Source organism: Equus caballus, chromosome 8, assembly GCF_041296265.1.
Source record: "Equus caballus isolate H_3958 breed thoroughbred chromosome 8, TB-T2T, whole genome shotgun sequence".
Classification (NCBI taxonomy): Eukaryota; Metazoa; Chordata; class Mammalia; order Perissodactyla; family Equidae; genus Equus; species Equus caballus.
In genome coordinates this window covers 77,229,603-77,250,854 of record NC_091691.1, presented here as the reverse complement: position 1 = coordinate 77,250,854, position 21,252 = coordinate 77,229,603, and the positions used below count along the sequence as shown (strand labels likewise).

Sequence of the window (21,252 nt, the reverse complement as noted above, 5' to 3'; positions counted from 1 at the left end):
CCACAGGGATCCATGGCCTGGAGAGGAAGGGCACTTCAAGGCTGCAAGCTAGGGAAGCTGCTGCAAGAGAAGATGGAGAGCAAAGAAAGAGCAAGCAATGGATCTGAGGGAGGAGACCCAAGACCACAAAATTCTTTCAAAATTAGATTTTTTAAAATGTTATTTTCAAAAATAAATAAGTAGAACAAGCCTGTCATTTTGCTTAAAAATCGATGTCTTTATTATTCTTTGAGGCACATGATTTTACCAACTGTATGTCTAAATCAATGTACAAATTGACTACATGTTAACAATTAAAATAGAGACTAACGGCTCACCTCAGTATCCATCCCACAAGAAACAAACTTACTGACAGTTGTTCTGCATGAGTTTCAGGAAGAAATATTTTAAACAGAGAAAATGTTTTTTATAGGGAAAAGTGATTCCTAGAGAAAACTCAAGCAAGACTTACAGTAAAAGATAATGCCATTACTTTTATTTAAAGTGAGACATGAAAAATTAAGCACACGTGCAATTAAATTACGGAGAAAGGAAAACAATAAATACGCAGTGTCCATAACGTACTCCGTGGTCATCTCAGCAACTGTTCTTTCTCTGCTACAAGGATCAGCCCGCCAAGCAGATAGCACGGACTGTGCGGGTTAACTTTACGTGTCAGTTTGACTGGCCACGGGGTGCCCAGATTAAACACTGTTTCTGGGTGTGTCTGTGAGAGTGCTTCCGAATGAGCTAGCATTTGAATCAGGGGGCTCAGTAGAGTAGACTGCCCTCCCCAATGTGGGTGGGCATCATCCAATCCATGGAGGACCTGAACACAACAAAAGGTGGAGGAAGGAGCCATTTGCTTTTTTTTTTCCTGTCACACAGCCTGAGCTGCAACACCTCATCTCATCTTCGCCGGCCTGGCCTGCCCCAGTTCTCAGGCCTTCAGACTCAGATTGAATGGTACCACCAGTTTTCCTGGGTCTCCAGCTTGCAGACAGCAGACTGGGGGACTTCTCAGCCTCCATAATCGCATGAGCCAATTCCTCATAATAAATCTCATAATATATATAATATATATCCTATTGGTTCTGTTTCTCTAGAGAACGTTAACCAAAACACAGATAGATCAGACAGTCTCCCCAAGTGTGAAAGAGAAATACGACCAAATTCTTACTATTCAACCACCCATGTTCCGTGACCACTATCAACCTGCTTACACCTGTTATTTTATCATCTTTTTCATCTCAATACAACTGCAATTTAATTACTGGTTGAAGTGTACAGGTTGGTTTATACTGAATGCATTTCGGGTAAGTGGTTTGCTAACGACATATGGGAAAGCAGAATAACCACATGGGTGGGCTGCCTCCCAATCCAACTTTTGCCTGTAGCCTGAAATGCCATTGATGGAGTTTAGACACTAATGACCTTTAATAACAAAGAGCCTAGGTAACCCTGACCTTATCTTCTTGATCTTTTTCTCCATTATTGCATCTGCACCCATCTTATGAGGGTCTGCAGCATCGTCACTAAACAGAAAAACTAGACACGAACATTTATTATTCCATTACATGCCTAGCACACAGGCTCATACGGTAGGTAGTTAAATATTTGCTGAAAGGAAGTGAATTTTAAAATATATATGCTTTGTCTTAAAAAAATTTCATTTTACAAAAGAAGAAAATGAAAAAGCTAAAGAAATTATATAAAAAGAAATTACATACAAGGAAACTACAGGAATAGCCTCTATACCCTGCTGTTGGCTGGCTCAAGCTCACAGGGCCTCAGGTTATAACGTATCGGGTAAGGCCTCCCCCTCGGACCTCTGAGAGCCTCCGGCAGTGTCGTAAAATATTCAGGATCACGTGAAACCTCTTGTCAACTTTCAAAGCTGTGAACTCCTTTATGTCAGCTTCCACTATAAAATAATGACCTGAAAAGAAAGACATTAGTGCTAATGTTTATAAGGACAACTTTCAAGCTGCGTCTTTAATGCATTACATTGTGACTATGAATGCTATAATCATTTTTACTATCATTATCCAACCGAAGTGAGAACGGGTGTTCTTGCTAAAATAATTATCCTTTCAACTGAAGTTGCATAATGTTGAGAAACATAGCCCTGCTTACTACATCACTAGCTATCTGCTGGTACCTTCTAAACAGTTCACTTTTCAAGAGGCAATATGACACACTGGTTAAGAGAATGACACCACAGCAGCTCCATCACTTCACTGGCTGACTTTGGGCAGGCAGCTTACGCTCTCTTTGCCTAGTCTGCACAATGGGGATAACAATAGTACACAGCTCATAAGGATGCTGTGAGGACTAAGGCTCTCAGTACCCTATCTGGCACATAGTAAGTACTATATAAGCTTGACCAACTGTTATCATTACTACCCAAATTCTCAAAACACTGGGTACAGTTCCATAACAGACTCTAAGGCAATGTTTCTCAGCCTCGGCACTACAGACATTTGGAGCTAGATAATTCCTTTTTGTGGGAGTTGTCTTGTGCATTGTAGGGCACTTTAGCAGCATCCCTGGTCTCTGCCCACTAGATGCCGGCAGCACCCTCAACCTCAGTTGTAACAACCAAAAATGTCTGCAGAGATGGCCAAATGTTCCCTGGTGGGAAAACCACCCCTTGAGAAATCTCTCTCTAGATTTAGAATTTTCTAGAATTAGCTTTGTTTCTTACGATTTAACTACACTCTAAACAGTTGACATGTACACATACATATGCCATCATTTTACCTTTGGTATCCTTCGTTTCTTCATCAATAAATCTGTGATAGAGATTTCTGGTCACAGAATTCATAGACTTTTTTGGTTGATGTAGGATCTTATATTTACTAACTACTGCCTTATTGATTTCTTTAATAACATCATTAATTTGACAATAGGTTAAGCGGGATTTCATGTACCTGTAAATAAGCATACGATTAATTTTTTTAAAAGAATCATTATATAAAATTATTTTCTTTGAAAAATGTTTACATATGATGACTTCATACAGTAGTAAAGCTATTAATACTCTTCATTAAAAAATTTTTATATCAACTTCCATATAAACCAGACATATCTCAAAGGCTGAAAAATTAAATAGAGACCACAACATATCAGTGCTTTCCTCGCTAGTTATAGCTAGATGCATTAATCTCAGTTCTCCACAGACAGAATTAATATTACAATTTAAAATAAGCTTTCAAATTCTGATTCAGACTGATTAATTGCAAGACAGAAGTTTATTTAAACATTTTTAAATGTTTGTGAGCAAGGGAAAGAACATTTTAAATATTAATAAATTATATAACTCATACCACTCTAGTTTTCTATAAAAACTTACCTGTTCAAAGAGAGACAGAAGGAAAAAAAGAGAAGAAGGAGAGCTTCCGAACGAGAAGGGCTGAAGTCGCGCTGCAAGGCTGCACGGCAGAGGAGGACCAACGGGTCACCGTGCCCTTTTTCACTCCCTAGCTCAATTCCCTGCCAGCACCGTCTCTTTTCGCTCTAAATCCCACTCTTTCACTCCGGATCTCCCCCTTGCTTGTCCTCTCCCAGCCACCATGGGGTCTTACAACAAAAAACAGGAGACTCTCGATTTTGAGTGGTCTGCACACACCCCAACAAAACCTAATGATCTGCCTCAATTTTTCCCTTCAACAATTGTGGATTCAGTACGTTAAACCCCGTCCTTTGCTTCTATTTTTCTAATCACAACTTCTTTAACATAAAATAATATATACATATGTTTAAAGGAAAATGTTCATATTGACCAAAACCCACTCATTTTCATTATTCGCTTCTTTTCTCAATTCATTTTGGCCCATCTGTTTTCTCTACCCACAATTTCCAAACTGTTGACACCACAGCTCTCCACAGCGCCATTCCTTTAAATCCTCTGAACCACCACCTTAACCTCCTCAATACCCATCCTCTACCTCTGCCCAGCTTTTCCACTTTAATTCCACCTTCAGTATTATATTTTTCAAAATAAATAAATAAAAGCTCCATGCTTGGAATACCTTCTTCTTTATCCCAACCTTCTAACTTCTCTCATTCATTAAATTACCCCTTAGTTTAAAAATGAATACTCTGCCACAACTATTCTAATTTCCTTCCTATAACTCTTCATGGAAGCATTTTCTAAAGACTCTTCTCCTCTAAGGTTCCTCACAGACATGTGCTCTTCCCTTTAGCTCAGCCAATGGGCAACAATAACAATGACAATTTAAAAAACTGAATAGCATCAAACAGAATTTTCATGAAGATAAAGCTGACAATAAAGGAAATGACTGAGTGACAAAAAAAAAGATTAAAGAGAAACGTCTGCCTTGTTACTAGTCTCAGAACTGTGAAACAACCAGGTATTCTTTAAGTGGCTAATAAGCATATGAAAAGACGCTGAACATCATATATTATTAGGAAACTGAAAATTAAAACAAGATACCATTATACGCCTAGTAGAATAGCTAAAATAGAAAAATCTGACAAAACTAAATGCAGGTGAGGAGGTGAAGCAACCAGAACTCTCATTCACTGCTGGGGGGCATGCAAACTGGTGCAGCCCCTTTGGAAGACAGTTTGGCAGTTTCTTACAAAGCTAAAACACAGACTTACTATTTGATCCAGCAATCACTCTCCCAGGCTTTTACCCAAATAAGTTGAAAATTATGTCCATACAAAAACCTACGCAGAATGTTTACAGCAGCCTTAATCCTAATTGCTCAAAACTGAAAGCAACCAAGATGTCCTTTAACAGGTGAATGGATAAACAAACCGCGGCACATCCAGACCATGGACTATTGGTCAGCAATAAAAAGAAATGAGCTATCAAGCCAGAGAGAGACATGAGAAGAATCTTAAATGCATATTACTAAGTGAAAGAATCCAGTCTGAAAAGACTACATAGTGTATGACTCCAACTGTATGACATTCTGGAAAAGACAAACTAGAGAGACAGTAAAAAGATTAGTCATCACCTGGGGCTCGGGGCAGAGAGGAAGAGGTGAAGCACAGGGCACTTCAGAGCAGTGAAACTATTCTGTATGATACTGTAATGGCAGACACATGACATTATGCATTTGTCAAAATCCACAGAATGTACAGAAAAGAGTGAACCCTACTGAAAATTGTGGACTTTAGTTAATAATGCATCTATATTGGTTTATTGGTTCTAACAAATGCTCCACACTAATGCAAGATGTTAATAGAGGAGACTGTCTCCAGGTATGAGAACACCCTGGACTATCTGTCAACTTTTATGTAAACCTAAAACTGTTCAAACAAATTAAGTTTATTAATTAAAAAACAAACAGGGGCCGGCCCTGTGCCCGAGTGGTTAAGTTCACATGCTCCACTTCAGCAGCCCAGGGTTTCTCTGATTTGGATCCTGAGCTCAGACCTAGCACTGCTCATCAGGCCACGTTGAGGCAGCATCCCACATAGCACAACCAGAAGGACCTACAACTAGAATATACAACTATGTACTGGGGGGCTTTGGGGAGAAGAAGAAGAAGAAGAAAAAAGAAGACTGGCAACAGATGTTAGCTAAGGTGCCAATCTAGGGGAACAAAAAACAAACAACAGGGGCCAGCCTGGTAGTGTAGTGGTTAAGTTCATGCACTCTGCTTCAGCAGCCTGGCATTCGCAGGTTTGGATCCTGGGTGAGGACCCAGCACCACTTGTCAAGCCACACTGTGGCAGCATCCCACATAAAACAGAGGAAGATTGGCATAGATGTTAGCTCAGGGACAATCTTCCTCACAAAAACAACAAAAACTGAGATGGACAACTCTCAAGAAAGTAAAATAATCATGCCCTTTGCCCTAAGGATTCTCCTTCTAGGTCTGTATCTTAAGGAAATAAGGAATTACAAAACAGACTCGTCTACAAGAAATTTCACTGTACCATCATTTGTAACAATGAAATCAACCCAAATATTTAATAAAGGGATGCTTAAATAACTTATAGGGTAGCCACATGATGAAATATTATACAAGTATTAAAATCCAAGTTTATATTAATGGTTAATGATGGGAAAATGCTCATGATAAAAAGCAAGTAAACTGTATTTACAGTATAACTACATTGTTGTAATAACAATCAGGAATACCTGTTATGTGAAACTAAATAAATCTGAAAGGAAATACTCATATCTGAGAGGGGAATTACAGATGAGTTATTTTCTGATAACACTTTCTAACAACATGTATTATTTGCATAATAAAAAGTAATGAGAAATGTAACAATATAAAGCTGAGAAGTTAGGCAAAGCCCTGGCATTACGAAAATGTAAAAACATGGAAATACTTACGCAGGAATGCCATTAAACTCATCAGAAGTTATAAATAGCATTTCTTTAATAGTTCTTTGTTCTTTTGGGGGCTTCTTTGTGGGTGCAGGTTCCTCGACTTTGACTGGTTCTTCAGGGTCAACATCTGCTACGTTAACACTACAGAACAGAGGTACAGATGTACAGGTAATCATCAGAATTCTGCAGCATACTAGAAAGTTTTCCCAACTGAAAATAATAAGTATCAAACACACTCATCTCGATATAACAATTTTTTAGGCAGCATTTTTTTCTATCCCTAATCCTATTGTTCATGAAGATCTCATTAGTGAAGAGAGTGCTGAAAAATTAAGTCCTCAAATCTTCAGTATAATTTTATTTACACACCGCAAACACGATGCATCTAGCACACATGCTAAACATCTTTATCAGTTATTCCACTGCCTCCTCAAAGTCAATGTGTATAAAGTTGAACTTCACCTCTAAACAGCTTGCTGACTTCCCTATTTCTGGACATGAAAACATCAATCATCTTACACTTCTATTTTTCTAATTTATCCCATTGGTTGCTAATATCAGTCCCTGCCTGTTGCAGATTCATTTTAGTTGCCAGCAATGAGCATGGGTTACCCTTGGATTCAGTCCTGCCTAATTTTTGGAGAAAATGAAAAATCTAATATAGCTCCTACCTCACTAGCAAATGGAGTCTAGAAATAGGCTGTGGCTTGTAGGTTGTTTAACTGCCAAGGAAGGAACAGACCCGTTGCCAGCAGCAAGTCAAGCCATATTAGCTTGACTGCTCCAAAAAAGAAATGGGATACAGGAAAGAGTAGATCCAACACAGGAGCAAGCGAAGGGAAGCCCAAGAAAGGCAGGAAGTGAGATCCCAAGATGACAGCTGAGAACCAGACAAGGAGAGCAACAAGGCCTGGTGGAGGTGGTGTGACTGAGGAGACCGCATGACTGAGGAGACGGCCATGTTGTGGGTTAAGATAAAGATGCCCAATGCTATGGCACCATCATCCTTACATGAATCCTAACATAAGACTCCACGGTGAGCCTGGCTGGTACTTGCTTGTCTTGACCATATACTAAGGAAGCTCCTCATATCTCCTTCATGCCCTGCTGTGTGTGTCAGCTGAAAATACCCATTTCAACCTAGAGGAAGGTTCTGCTTTGACCTAGCCCTGAAAGCTAGGCCCTAGTGAGTTTAGAAGAATAAAATTCTGCCTATTTTCCAGGCCATTTTCCTGCTGGATGTCCAACGTTCAGGCCACACTATGACCCTGGTGGATATCCGATGAAGACCTGCTCCTAGCATCCATTCATGACCTTGCCCATTAATTTTCTCTTTTTATAGGGAAGTTCCAAGGTACTCGACCATGTCGGGGACTCTGCTGAGCTTATCTTCTTCTGGAGACCTTGAACTGTCAGCAGTAATACGGCTCTCTTCCTACTCAGCAAGGTTCATGCCTTCCTCTCAGTTCTTCAAATTTAAATAGCACATTGTTTATGAAAACACCTATGTAAAAGTGTGATTATCATAAGTGCCAGGATTATTGTCTCTTTGATAGCGGGAGAGTCTGCAACACAAGTGTTGTAAGGTATTGGTAATATCCTATTTCTTGTTCTGACTGGTAGATACACTGATGTTTGTTTTATTACTCTTCTTTAATTTGCACTTAATAATACTTTAATCACTTTTCTGTATATATGATACATTTAAAAAATTTCTTAAAAAAGTTAAGTTATCCATGGAATGTTTTTACATACTTGGAGGCCCTTTTTAGAAATATAATTTCGGCAGCAGAAGACGGGAGAGATAGGAGTGGAGGAATGCTGGAAAGACAAAACACAGAAGCTCCCAAATCATAAAGGCAAAAGCTGATGGAAGATCTCATTCAGAGCCAGGTAATGAGAACAGAAGGGAGGCCAGGGACACACAACAGCCCACAGAGGCAGACGGAAGGCTGAGGGCTACGAGGGGGTGAGCCAGGTGGAAGATGCTGAGTTCCTGTCCACGTGATGGGAGGATGGGAACAGCAGGCATGGCTGGTTACAAGGAACCAGCGAGTTCAGTCTAAGACATGCAGAGCTGGAGGAGAGAACAGTTCATTCATCAGATTCCAGCAAGTTGGACATGTGAGAGCATGAACAGTGGTGCTGGCTACGCGTGAGTTAAACAGAGCTTGAGGAGATACCTGTAACTTAAAGAAGGGCAGGGAAAAAGGAGGCAGCCAAGTCAGATGAGGGATGACAACTAAGAAGGCACAGTCAAGTGCAGAAAATAATTTCAAAAACAAAAGATGGACAGCAAATAAAATCTGAAAAGAAAAATCTCGGCCGAGGAGTGATGTTTGACCTCTTTGTGACCTTCAGGCAATCCATTTCATAAGTGTGGCAGTAATAACAGCCAAAAGCCAGATTTCAAGGACTCTGGGAAAAAGGGGAGGCACAAACATATATTGGCAGTGAACGGAGATAGGACAGTAGCTTGAGAGGGAAAGCAGAACTAAGTTTCATTCCTTTGGCTTCTTTTAAGATGAGAAGCTCATTAAGATTATTTCTACCCTAAGGCAGTGGTTCTCAAGGGTCAGGGGAGGTTTTGGCCCCCAGAGGACATAAGGCATTGTCACAACTGGGTGGGGCTGGGCTGGGGTGCTACTGATATCTAGCTGGTGGAGATCAAGGATGCTACTAAAGATCCCATTCTCACAGCAGAGAATTATCTGGCCTAAAATGTCAATAGAGCCGAGGTTGACAAACTCTGCTTTAAGGAAAAGAAATGAGAAAAAGTGGCCAAAGAGAGCCTGGAAGAGACTCACCCTTGGGAAAGAGGTGACATTTTCTTCAGAGACAGCAGGATAAGAAAACTGGTGAAGACAGGGAGATATTATTTCTAGAGTAAGTGACAAAAAAACTAGATAATTACTAACAAAACTGCAAGTACACGAAAAAGCAAAAAGACTTAAGGTGTTTGTTTTAATAGGTTTACTAATCCAGATAGCAAGAATAATTATACGTAGACTTACAAGTTCTTGGTTACTGTTACTTGAGGCAAATGGGGAGGAATGTTTTCTTTGAGATGTTCCACATCTTTATAATCTTCTTCGAGAGATTCATAGAGTTCCTAAAATTTAAAAAATGCTCACAAATAAGCATCTTTCTCGCCTGTGAGTGTTTTAAGATGTTATAAAGAGCATGAAAGGCTGTGAACCACAATCACAACGATTGTGTGTTCAGAACACAAAAGGGATGGAAAAGCACTGAATGCAGCAATATTATAAAAAGAGCTCTTCAGTTTCTAGAGCTGTTTTTAGAAGGCACTATATTATCTTTCTCTACTGGGTTTTCCCAGAGAACAATTGCTAGAATCACATTACAACAGGAAAAACTGGCATTGAATTCTTTCTATTTTAGCTCTTTCTTTAGTATTTTACTTCAACTTGGGATGCAACTGAAAAACATATGAAAGATTTACGTTCATCATCCTGGTAAATTGCTTTTGTTGACTTAGCAAACCTTCCCCAGTGTTATCTGCACACAGCGCCAGAGTGAAAATGCCTGCAAGCACGAGACGCTGCTGGGAGTGATTTCCATTGCTGACATGCACATATTCCAGCTTAATGAAAATTTCTACTTGGTCATAACTGCTTGTGTTAACTTCCACTAGAACTTGAGACTATGAAGTCATACAAATTTAATAAGGAAAATATTTGGCACCTTTGGATTCCTGTTATCTGATTCTCAATCACAACGTGAAGAAAAATTCCAAATAGCCTTCCATTCTGAGTTGAATACTCTCTAGGCCAACACCTAACGCTGGAAATTCTTGGGCAGATTAGAACTGAAATCAATATCGATTTCTATTTTGAATTTATATGACATCTTTCTTTTGAAGAGCTGAATGATGCTCATAGACAATAATTTCATTTCAACTACTAGTAAGATAGGCATAATCATGCTCATTCCTATAGCTGAAAAATCTTTCAGACCATAGGGATTACCAGGCTGAAAGGGACCGTAGAGGCCACCTTGTTCAATCTCACTGAACACATCAGCGGCTCTAACAGCATGAGATAATTATGGCATGGATCGAGTATTTTTCCAAAAGAAAGTACACAAGCACTTTAATTAGTTAAAGTCAACTAGAAGGCTTATTTAGAACAAAGCATGCATGTGAATGAGGCTCAAGTCTTACTTTACTTGAAAACGCGAATAATGCAGTTTATAGAAATACAGAAATTCAGAATAGAAGAGACCTAAGGAATAGTTCAGTATGACCCATTATTAACCAAATGAGGACCCTGAGACCCCAACAGGTAAAATGGCTTTCTCAGGGTGGCAGAGGCTGCTAAGGGCAGCCAGGGTGAGAATCCACATCTCCTCACCCCAGGGCAGGTGTCCCTTTCACACTACTCTCCCAGGATATCATTTGTTTAAATTAAACCTACCAAGAATTATCTAGGAAATCCTCCTTTTTAGTAAAGTTGAATTCCATTGGCTACCAGCATGAAGAAAGAAATACCTCTCATGCTCTGGAGTCCTTTTACTGGGAAAATAAAATGCAAATGGCACCCTATACCATTAATAATAATTCACAAAGCTAAGAACATTATAAATCCTTAAGAATTCCCTGGTGATTAGGGAGTTTGTACTTACTGCCTTTTAATTTTGTTTCTTCCCAAGAAAAACATTACCTTGAGTGAACTGTTGGTTTGTTCTTGAAACTGAATTTCCAATTCCAATTTATTTAGAAGTTCATTTACCACAATGATCTCATCTCCTATTTTATTTAACATGGTCTTCAAGGTAGGTTCTTGGCCTATTAATAAACAAAGACAAAATGGGAACAAAGCGTATAGAAAAGCAGTAACACACAAGTACCCAATTGAACTCTTGGAACACACAACTTTACCAAGGGAGAGCCTGGAGGGTGGAGAAAGGACTGTTGATTCAGCCCCTAGGACCTGTCTCCATGGATAATCTTAAGACCTCATTTCCAAGCAGCATGGAAGACAAGGAAGGGAGAGGTAAATACAAAGTATCCCCTGAGTGTTTTGTTTCTGGCAAATTCCTTCACTGTAATAAAACACCTAGAAATGTTATATAAAATAAACACCCATGTACACGCATAGCTGAGCTTTCATGAGAATAAGGTAAATCCCCAAGGGCCCCAATGTGAAGAGAGAACCATAGAGCAGGCGGTATGTTGATAATGGGCAAAAGAGAAAGAGCTTGGGACTTCAAAGCACAGGGTGTTGGAAGTGAGAATCCCAAATGAGGCCAGGACCTCTCTTCAACGGATGTATCTTCAGTGAAAACGCAACCCGAAAAATTCCAATCACTGGCCAGGGAGGTGAGATTATGTTTTAGACTAGCCCTCAAGTGTGTGTGGGAGGTGGGGGAGAGCTCCCCTTCAGAATCTCTAATAGAGGTTTAGGATTCATAGATACGCTGTCCACACTATTCTGAATCCCCAAGCAGAGAGAATAACATAAAAACTCACAGGCTGGTGATGACCCCAAGGTGCCTGGCAGAAACAAAACCAGATGTTTATAAAGTAGCATGCTGTCTTACTCCCAATCCCACCTCCTAGCCCCTCTGTCTAGCTTCACGGATTTGAGGATGGGAAAACCAGAGTACTCTCCTCTCTAGAAATAAAAGAAGTAGTAAAAAAAACTTTTTTAAAGGGCAGATCTAAAGCACAAAAGACTATCCTGATAATCAAATCTTTCCTTCTTCACCTCCAGCAACTAAACAATGAAATACACATAAGTAAAAGCACAATTTGACCTTTATCTGTAGATTATGGAGGCAGTAGAGTGAAACGGCTAGAAGCCCCAGGCCTGAAGTCAGAGAAACCAGTACCTACCTCAGGTTACTGTGAAGAAAAGTGAAAAAGTACATAAGCTGGCTTTAGCACTGTGTCTGGAACCTAGCAAAGCATCAGTAAAGGCTGACTGCTATTCAGCATCATAACGAGAAGTAGTGTATTATTCTATCTAACAGAGCAATGCTAATTGTATTTGACACTAGGCTCATAACAACTAAAACACATTAATAAGTAAATGAGAGTATCGATGTGTCTACTGAGATTAATTTCAGATGGTCAGACAACTACAGGCATACCTCGGAGATATTGCAGGCTCGGTTCCAGACCACAGCAATAAAGCGAGTCACAAACTTTTCTGTTTCCCAATGCATATAAAAGTCATGTTTACACTATACTGTAGTCAATTAAGTGTGCAATAGCATTATGTCTAAAAAAATGTACATATCTTAATTAAAAGATACTTTATTGCTAAAAAATGCTAACCACCATCTGAGTCTTCAGCGAGTAGTAATCTTTTTGCTGGTGGACGGTCTTGTAAAAAATGCAGTATCTGGGAAGTGCAATAAAGCAAAATGCAATAAAATGAGGTATGCCTGTAATTGGATCTCATTCCTGTGCACTGCTATCTCAACCTTTAGTCACCTAATTTTAGGGTCTTGTTTACTGATCTGTAGTAATATAATCAATCGAGCAAATTCACGACCTTTTATACTAGTGATCTAGTAAATCACAGCAAAGTGGCAAACAAATTACTGGACTTTATTAAATAGGTATGGAACCAAACAAATGACTCTCTCCACACACAAATGACAGTCACCCAGTGTGCAGTAATCTAATAGGTCGGCTTCAGCCAGGCCTCATGCTTCCTCATGCTTTGGTGAAGTCATTTAAACTTAAGGTTTGATAGTTGTCTAGATTTCCAAATTATATCTTTTTATCCAACAGTAATCATGCCCTCAGAAACAGAATCTAAACAAGGATAATTATTTGTAAAGGAAAAAACTCAGTTTTCCACCTCCTATGTAGGGAAAAACCCAGTTCTTCCCACTATGTCTTACTTCCCTGTGTGTCCTTTACCTTCCCAGAGAACACTTCACTTTTGACACTTCTGGTCACAAAATTGGGGGGTGGGGGGGCCTCACAACAAGCAATTCTCTGTGACACCAGTGGGTGTCCTACAATTCAACTCAATTCTGACTCTATCTACCGAGAGATAGCATCAGATCCCACAGGTTAAGGGCTTAGTCCCACAAGACCGTCCACCCACCCCTTTCAGATGCCCATCGCCAAGTCCAGGTTGCTACCTGTGCTTATGACCAACTGGCTATAAATCAGAGGTTCCCACAACTCCCTCCTCATGTTCAATTACTTTGCTAGAGCAGCTCAGAGAACTCAGGAAAACAGTTGACTTATTTCAAAGGAACATGATCCAGGATACAGATGAACATCCACTGGAAGAGCAGCACAGGGCAAGGGATGTGGGAAGGGGCAGAGAGCCACCCTGCCCTCTCTGAGGGTACCACTCTCCCAGCACCTCCAGCTGTTCCCCAACCCGGAAGCTCTCGGAGAACCTCATACTTTTGGGGTTTTAGGAGGCTTCATGATGAAGTCATGATCTATCACTAACTCTATTTTTAGACCTTCTCCCTTACCAAGAGAATACGGGATGGGGCTGAAAATTCCAAGCTTCTAATCATGGTTTGGTCTTTCTGGTGACCAGCTCTCATCCAGGGGCCATCCAGAAGCCCACTCAGAGTTGCCTCTTTAGAACAAAAAACACTCCTATTACCCAGGAAATTATAAGGGTTTCAGGAGCCCTGTGTCAGGAACTGAGGTCAAAGACCAGATATTAGAACAAAAGATACTCCTACTGTTCTTATCACTTAGGAAACTACAAGAGTTTTAGGAGCTCTGTGCCAGGAACTGGGGGCAGAGACCAATATATATATTTCTTATTGTAAACCACCACATCATATCATTAAAAATCTAGGGGCCAGCCCTGCGGCCTAGTAGTTAAGTTTAGCACACTCTGCTTTTGTGGCCCAGGTTCAGTTCCTGGGGCACAGACCTACATCACTCGTTGGCAGCCATGCTCTGGCAGCGACCCACATACAAAATAGAGGAAGACTGGCACAGATGTCAGCTCAAAGTGAATCTTCCTCAGCAAAAAAAAAAACAACAACAAAAAAAACTAAATGTCCTTTTTAGATTTGTCAATAAAAGTGGCATAGAAATACAAAGAGTACTAGACTGGGAATCAGGACACAGAAACTGGTCTCAACCACTACTCATGAGCTGGGGGACCTGGGCAAGTCACCTGACTCCTGAGAGTCTCAGTTTCCTCCAGTGTGACATGAGGGGGCTGGAGAAGAAGAACCCACAGTCCCTTCAGCTTTAACTTTCTAGCGCGTACATGAGCCATAGACTGTAAGGTGGATGAGGCTCCTTTATTAGAGGTTCTCAACAAGGGATGCAGAATATCAGAGTCCCTAGGAGGACATGTATAGTTCAAACGGGCATTCCAACATTATAATTTCATGTTTGAAAAAATTTTTTAAATTATCAATTCAGAATACAAACTACAGTAAAAGTTCAACACGATCTTCCCAGCAGATGGAGTTCTGCCTATCAATAAATCTTAAACTCTCCTAGATAGGGCTGGGGAGCAGCACGTCATTTTTATTAACATTTTTCCAGACTTGACAAGGATCACTTACTTTGTACTTCCATTGCATCATTCTCTCAGTGCTTCAAAATATTTTGGAAGATGGTTACAACCTCCAAGTTTCTGGATGATTAAAAAACTGATTTCATTTTCAATTAGTTGTTTCCCAGTGATATATAGTGATAACCTTCCTCCAAAGCAGGCTGTAAGATGGGTTATGGGCTCCTAGCTCCCTGGGTTTTTTCCACTTTTGTTTTTATTCCTTACCTCTCAGTATCTCCATTTAGCTATAGAACCACAAATGCCACATAACCTTCACATCTTACTAATATGTTTTGTGCGTCTCAGAAAAATGCAAGTAAATAAATCTAATTAATATCCAGGCCATTGTTCAATGTAACTTACATTTTAGTATTCTCTGCAATATTCAAAATATGGATGCTGGCAAGCTTTAAACGTCACTATTCAAAACTTAAAGTTACCTTTCTAAGATACATTCATTTAACTAGACATAAGATATTCAAAGTGGAACAATAACCAAAATGCATTTTGTAGGTACAAAGTCAGTGAAATTTGTCTTTACTTACCACAGTTTCTTAATGACAGAGTTTTTTTAATATGGCCAATCTTTTCATTAATATGAGAGCATAATTGTTCCAGATCTGAGGAGGCCATCCTTTAAGGCTCTGAGGAAAAAAAATATATAAACATGTTTATTAAAATTTTTTTTAAAAACACAAATTTCTGTTCACTTTCAAAATCCAATAGTAAATATCCAGTAAATCACACCTCCTTGAAAGGTAAGTACAAAAACTCAAGAGTAATTTCTTTCAATTCTACAAAATTCACTTTCCAACCAACGTCCAGTACTGACCTGTCTTAGAACCTTCTATAATCAATGCATTCCAAACCAAGGTACAAAGGATAAACCTGCATCATTTCCCTAAGGATTAGGGGGACAAATCCACTGTTTATATATAAAGACAACATTGGTATTTTCTTTAAAAGTCCAAAATACACAGGAATTTTAAGGAAAAATACAGTAAGTTCCAAGAAACGGGTCCAGGTAAGCATTTCTCCTATGCTGGGGGCGGGGGGGATTAGGGCTTTACTCTTTGAGGTCGGTAACGAGGCGGAGGGAGGGGGAAGGAAGGAGTCAGTTACATCTACCCCGAGGGTAGGTGAGGTCTAAAGCAGCTAAAGACCATTTGTGGGGGAGGTCCAGCCGACCCAGCGCAGGAACGTCAAGCCCCGCTCCTCCGCCCCGCCCGCGCGACCCTGCATCCCCTACCTCGCCCAAGCAATGCCTTCCGCCTACTTCCGAGGGGGGGATCCCCACATCAGACTCCAACCTCTTGCGGGTCTGGGAGCAAAAGAGCCCATTCGATACCTGGTTGCCAGCCGCGGAGACCCCCGTCTCCGCCGGAAGCCCGTGATCGCGAGATGTGACTCCGGGAACGAAATTCAAACTGCCCGCCGGGACCCGGCGCCGCGCAGGCGCACATCAACGCTCCCGGAACGCCGGCTCAGCGGCTACACGCGTTTCCGAGTTGTCCAGGACCACAACTGGGCGGGGCCTGAGGCGGGGCCGGGGGCGTGGCCGGACGGGGAAAAGGCGGGGCTGGGTCGGCTTTGCGCGAAATACTGCAGGGCTGGTGCCCCTCCCACTCCGGGGGTCATGGGTGATCTCAGCCGCCCAATGCTGACCGCGGCCCAGCCCGAGGCCAAGCGGTCCAGGGATCAAACGGCGAGCTAGAACAGTGGGTCTCCAAATTCGCTGCACGTTAGAATTAACAGGGCCAGCTTTCACAAATTCCAGTGCCTAGACTGTACCCCAAGTCAATGAAATCAGACAGTCTGGAAGTGAGGTCCAAGCCTTAATATTTTTTATAACACTACAGATAATTCCAAAAAGAAGCCAAGTTTGTGAGCCAGAAGACAGGGACCCTGTCTTCGTGGGGTCTACCGCTTCTGTAAGGGCTAGTGCAAATTTAAAACAAGAAAAAGGTGTAATTCTCTCTATTGAAAAAAAGGGGAAAGCATTCCAGGGCTGGTGTGGCAGCTCTACAGTCATCAAGTGTCAAAGTTCTTTCCATCTTTGGGCGCTACGCTTCAAATTATCATGCGTGCTGGCCTTGAGATTGCCTATGATACAAGATGACTGCCAGTTCCTGTCCTCAGGTTCCTGTCTAGGCCGCAGAAAAGAGTGAAGAGTAACAGGCTTACCTGCCAGTTAAGCCAGCTACTTTACAGAGTTTCTCTGGAAGCCACAAGCAGTGGCGTCTATCTGCTTTTCACGCACAGCTGCAAGGGAGACTGGAAAAAAAATCATTAAAAAATAACCTGATCTGGATAGTTACATTGCATCCTCAACAATACAGGGATTCTGTTTGTAAGGCAGAACAAAAGTGTAGATTCTGGGTAGGCCACTAGTAGCCTTGGCCAATTCTACTTGTTACTTTGATTATGGAAAATTTCAAACATGTAAAGTTAGAAAAGTATAATGAACCTCATGCTCAACTCATCACCCAGCTTCCACCATTATTAACTTATTGCAAGTCTTGTTTCATCTATACCGCCTTGCCTCCCATCCCTTGCTTACTGGAATATTTTGAAGCAAATCTCAAACATTGTATTTTTTATCCAAAAATATTTCCATATTTATCTCCCAACAATAGAAACGTTTTAAACATTACCATGTTAGTATTATCACATATTTTAACAATTATTCCTGAATAACAAATATCCAGTCAATGTTCAATTTCCCCCAATTGTATATAAAGTATTTATTTAAAAAACATTGGTTTGTTTGAATTAGAATCCAAACAAGATTTAAACATTGTTATTTGGTTGATACATTTTTTTAAGTCTTTTCATCTTGACACACCTACTTATTTAGAGCTAAATTCCTTTAGCAGGAACAAAACCTTTCATTGCAGGACTAGATGTGAGGCTTAAACTGTCAATACTCTGGGAAAAATAACACAGTAACAGAAATTCACCCTGCAGCATCAAGGACAAACACTATCAGATTATTTCCCCTAAGAAAATAAATAGGAAGAAGAGAGCACAAAGGCACTAAATACAAGAGGAGGGGGGGAAATGTGGAAAAAATATAGAAATGAGCAATTGGATCACATGGCCCACTTCATATTTCCCTTCTAGGACTGATTTATTTGTCAGGACTCCTTTTTACAATAACAGAAACTCAATCCAAACTGACTTAAGTGAGAAAAAAAGACTTATTTGGCTTATAAACTGTAAAGTGTGTGTGTGTGTCTTCAGTTACAACTGGATTCAAGTCCTCAAACGTGCTGTCAGGAAGCCCTCTCTCTCTCTCAGTCTGTACTCCTCTGTGTTGGTCCTGTTGACCAAGGAAAAATCACTGTAATTTAAACAATAGATATTTATTTGGGCAATTAGAATTGCAATTCAGGAGATGCAGAGTTAGGCAGAAACCCAAAATGTGCTCTGGAGAAGACAAACAAGGCAAGGGCTTATAGAGAGAAAAAAGAGAGAACACACACAGGTTGTTTTGCAACACATGGGATGCTAGCAACAAGATGGGTGCTGGCAACAACTGTTATTCCTTGGCTATGTGTGATTGGTTGCTAGGGCCATTTCCAAGGCAAAAAAGTTCTTATCTAGGGAAGTAAGCACTTTTCTATAGAAGTAAGTGTTTTTTCTTTTCGTAAAGAAAGGTCAAGGTAACAACAGTGGGGCACAGTTCAAAAAGTTACATTCCATCTGGGCAGAGACATGGCATACATGCATAAGCCTCACTTCCTCAACGGCCCCCCAGCTCTGTTTTAGAAGCCCTGACATATGTTACTCCATTTTGTTATCAACGTCCACAGTTCCATTCTCAGGCAAGCTTTTTTCCATAGTGACTTCTGGTACCTCTGGACTTATACTCTTACAGGTTAGGAGTTCTCGCTTTCCTAAGAGATCTAGGGAAGGCCCCAGGATTGCATCTCCTTGGCCTGACTTGGGTCATCTGCCCATTCCTGAACCAATCCATCTATTTAGAGGGATGGAATGATCTGATCAGCCAAACACCTGGAAGCTAGGGGCCAGGTCACCCCTACCCAAAACATGAGGTCTGAGAATGGGACAGAAATGTTTTCTCAGAAGAAAATCTAGCCACTTTTATGAGACAGTAGGCACAGGGAGATGTTTGGAGGCAGATAAAAATGGAACAAAACCAAAACCTGTCTTCTTCAGGATTGTAACCACATATATACAAAAGGGAAAAAATGAAAAGAGCAGGGTGTAAGAAATTGCTGAACTGTTCCTCGCATAAATATGAGCAAGAATAAAAGTAATGTGAACTCTGGTCTTCAGGAAAAAATTAATAACAATAGCATCAGTTAGCATTTATTGGGTGCTTGCTCTAATCCAGGTATTTTATGTATATTATCCTATTGAATCTTCGTAATAAACTTATGAATACTTATAATCATGATCTATACTTTATGGATGAGGAAACTGAGGCTTATAATTAAGTAACTTGCCCAAGTCAATAAATGGCAAAATGGGGCCCTGACCTCAGAGCCTGTCCTCTTCACCATGATGCTCTGCTGTCTCTCAGGAGCAGGGGGTCATTTGTTCCCAGGATTTCTGTTTCTGAACCTAAAGACTTCCATTATTGTTTAATTCCCTCATGTCACTTACATCACCGCTTGAACAATTCTAGATTATTTATGAATTGCAAGGTTTTGATATCCAACTGACTTTGAGAGGAAAGACTTTATTCATACTGTCCATACTTCTCTTTGTCTTTTTCTCCCAGCTAGGTGTCAGGTTTACCTTCTGGATGTACCCAAGTCAGAGTTAACCGAGGGCCTCATTGTCGAATAATGATCAAGGATCTCTTTGAGCAACAGGACTCTGCATTTCTGGGCAGCTTGGGAAATCTTTATTTCTCTGATTTTGTCCAATGACTAACAACCAATTCGTTCAATAAGTTTGGGGACAGCTTCATAGCTTTCTGGTGCTAATGGGTCTTCCTTTCAGAAGAAGGAAGGTTCGTTCTAAGAGATGGGGCACCTTCTGAGATGCCTCACTGATCAAAAGGGACAGATTAACATCCAAGGCAGATTATCTTTTTACATTTCCTACTAAATTACAGTCCTTCGGCTTGTTTTTAAAAGCCATCTTCCAACTGACAAAATTATAACCCAAGGCATTTACTTGTAATACAGTTCTCACAGGGATCATTTCTCAATTCTCATCAGCAGTCATAGCAGCTGAGATGAATCATCCCAGAAAATCAAACTTCTTGCTTTTCCCAAGTCTCGTACCTAAAATGAGTTATAGCTCTGGCAGTTTTTTTTTAATCAGTAAGGAGAAGAAAAAGAAAAAAGCTTTTAATTTCCCCTAGAGTACTTCCTTCACGTTATTGAGTCTTTCTCCGGTGTATATTTTTTCAGTGTTATAGTCAGAGCCCCAATTTCTGTGCCACCAGGCTGCCCTTAACAAAGGCCCAGAGGTATGCGGTATGATTAGAGGCAGGAAGGGAAAGTCCCCACCATGAAAACTACTCTATCTCTTTCTCTCTTTCTGTCTCTGATGTCTAATCCTCCACTTATTAGGGAGACAGAGGAAAACCTTTTCGTAGTCCCACTCATCACTAATTGCCTGTGTGAACCTGAGAAGTGAATGACTTCCAAGATCACTTCCAGCTCAAAGCATTAGGTTCTTTTTTCTTGTGAAACATATTTCCCCCTTCCGATAGCCTGCTTTTCAAATATAAATATGACTAGGTAGAGGATAGTAGACTTTTAGGTTAAAAAGGAAAATCCACAGATTTTTCCTTCCCCTACTTAACAAAATGCACCAAAAATATATATTTTTTTAAAAGCATCCCTCCTCCCCCCAAAAGGGGGCACTAATAATTGCCAACGAGGAAAAGGAGCTAATATAAGGTAATACACTTTAAAAACTTTTGTCAAGGAGGGAAGCAAGATTCTGGAGCAGAGAGGAGAGCTGGGACACGGCCTGGCTCCTAACCACAGTGCCGCTCCTGAAATCACATTGGAGAGCCCATAGCTGTAAGAATTGAAGGGGATGTAGAGATTAGCAACTGAGGGATACCCTTTCATTCTTCCTTCTTCTTGGCCACGGCTCTCGCTCTAACTGAGTCTAGTTTCCCACTGGGAAATGACACGAAGGTTGAGAGTATTCCCCAAAGGGATGGGCTAGTCCTTGGAATTGTGAAGAGTAGAGCATTGGTTCAGGGCATTTAATAATGAAATCAAATGAAAGGGAAAAAAAAGGAGAAAAGGAGGCAAGAAAGGAAGAAACCATGCAAAGACTGGTAAAGAAAATGACTTTACAGAAATACGTAATTAAAGGAATAGCAAAAAACCTATATCTATATGAAAAACACCTTTACACAATAAATACAGTGAAGTACAAATAACAAAGACTAGAAAAGAGACCTTTGAAAATCAAGTTAAAAGAAAA

General features: G+C 40.5%; 1 protein-coding gene across 4 annotated transcripts; it reads right to left on the bottom strand.

Moving 5' to 3' along the window:
* Nucleotides 1-196: 196 nt before the first annotated feature.
* Nucleotides 197-16,499, bottom strand: SKA1 (spindle and kinetochore associated complex subunit 1). 4 transcript variants are annotated; one of them, XM_023647814.2, is made up of 8 exons: nucleotides 16,175-16,499; nucleotides 15,372-15,470; nucleotides 10,984-11,108; nucleotides 9,316-9,413; nucleotides 9,109-9,156; nucleotides 6,305-6,442; nucleotides 2,743-2,912; nucleotides 197-1,918 (listed from the first exon to the last, which is right to left on the bottom strand). In XM_023647814.2, the coding sequence occupies exons 2-8, from the start codon at nucleotides 15,457-15,459 to the stop codon at nucleotides 1,770-1,772; spliced, it is 816 nt and encodes a 271-aa protein (XP_023503582.1). In that variant the 5' UTR covers nucleotides 15,460-15,470; nucleotides 16,175-16,499; the 3' UTR covers nucleotides 197-1,769. The 4 variants fall into 4 exon arrangements, with proteins under 4 accessions (XP_023503582.1, XP_023503581.1, XP_014583267.1 ...); XM_023647813.2 differs by having other exon boundaries at nucleotides 16,076-16,237; XM_014727781.3 differs by lacking the exon at nucleotides 9,109-9,156.
* Between the last annotated feature and the right edge of the window lie 4,753 nt (nucleotides 16,500-21,252).

Excerpts from the sequence above, each read along its gene's own strand:
- SKA1 (XM_023647814.2), bottom strand. The coding sequence starts at position 15,459 with ATGGCCTCCTCAGATCTGGAACAATTATGCTCTCATATTAATGAAAAG. Across the intron at positions 9,157-9,315 it reads GTAACAGTAACCAAGAACTT|TTTTCTTATCCTGCTGTCTC; the intron begins GTAAGTCTACGT and ends TGTCTTCACCAG. Across the intron at positions 2,913-6,304 it reads GAGTTTAATGGCATTCCTGC|GTACATGAAATCCCGCTTAA; the intron begins GTAAGTATTTCC and ends GCTTATTTACAG.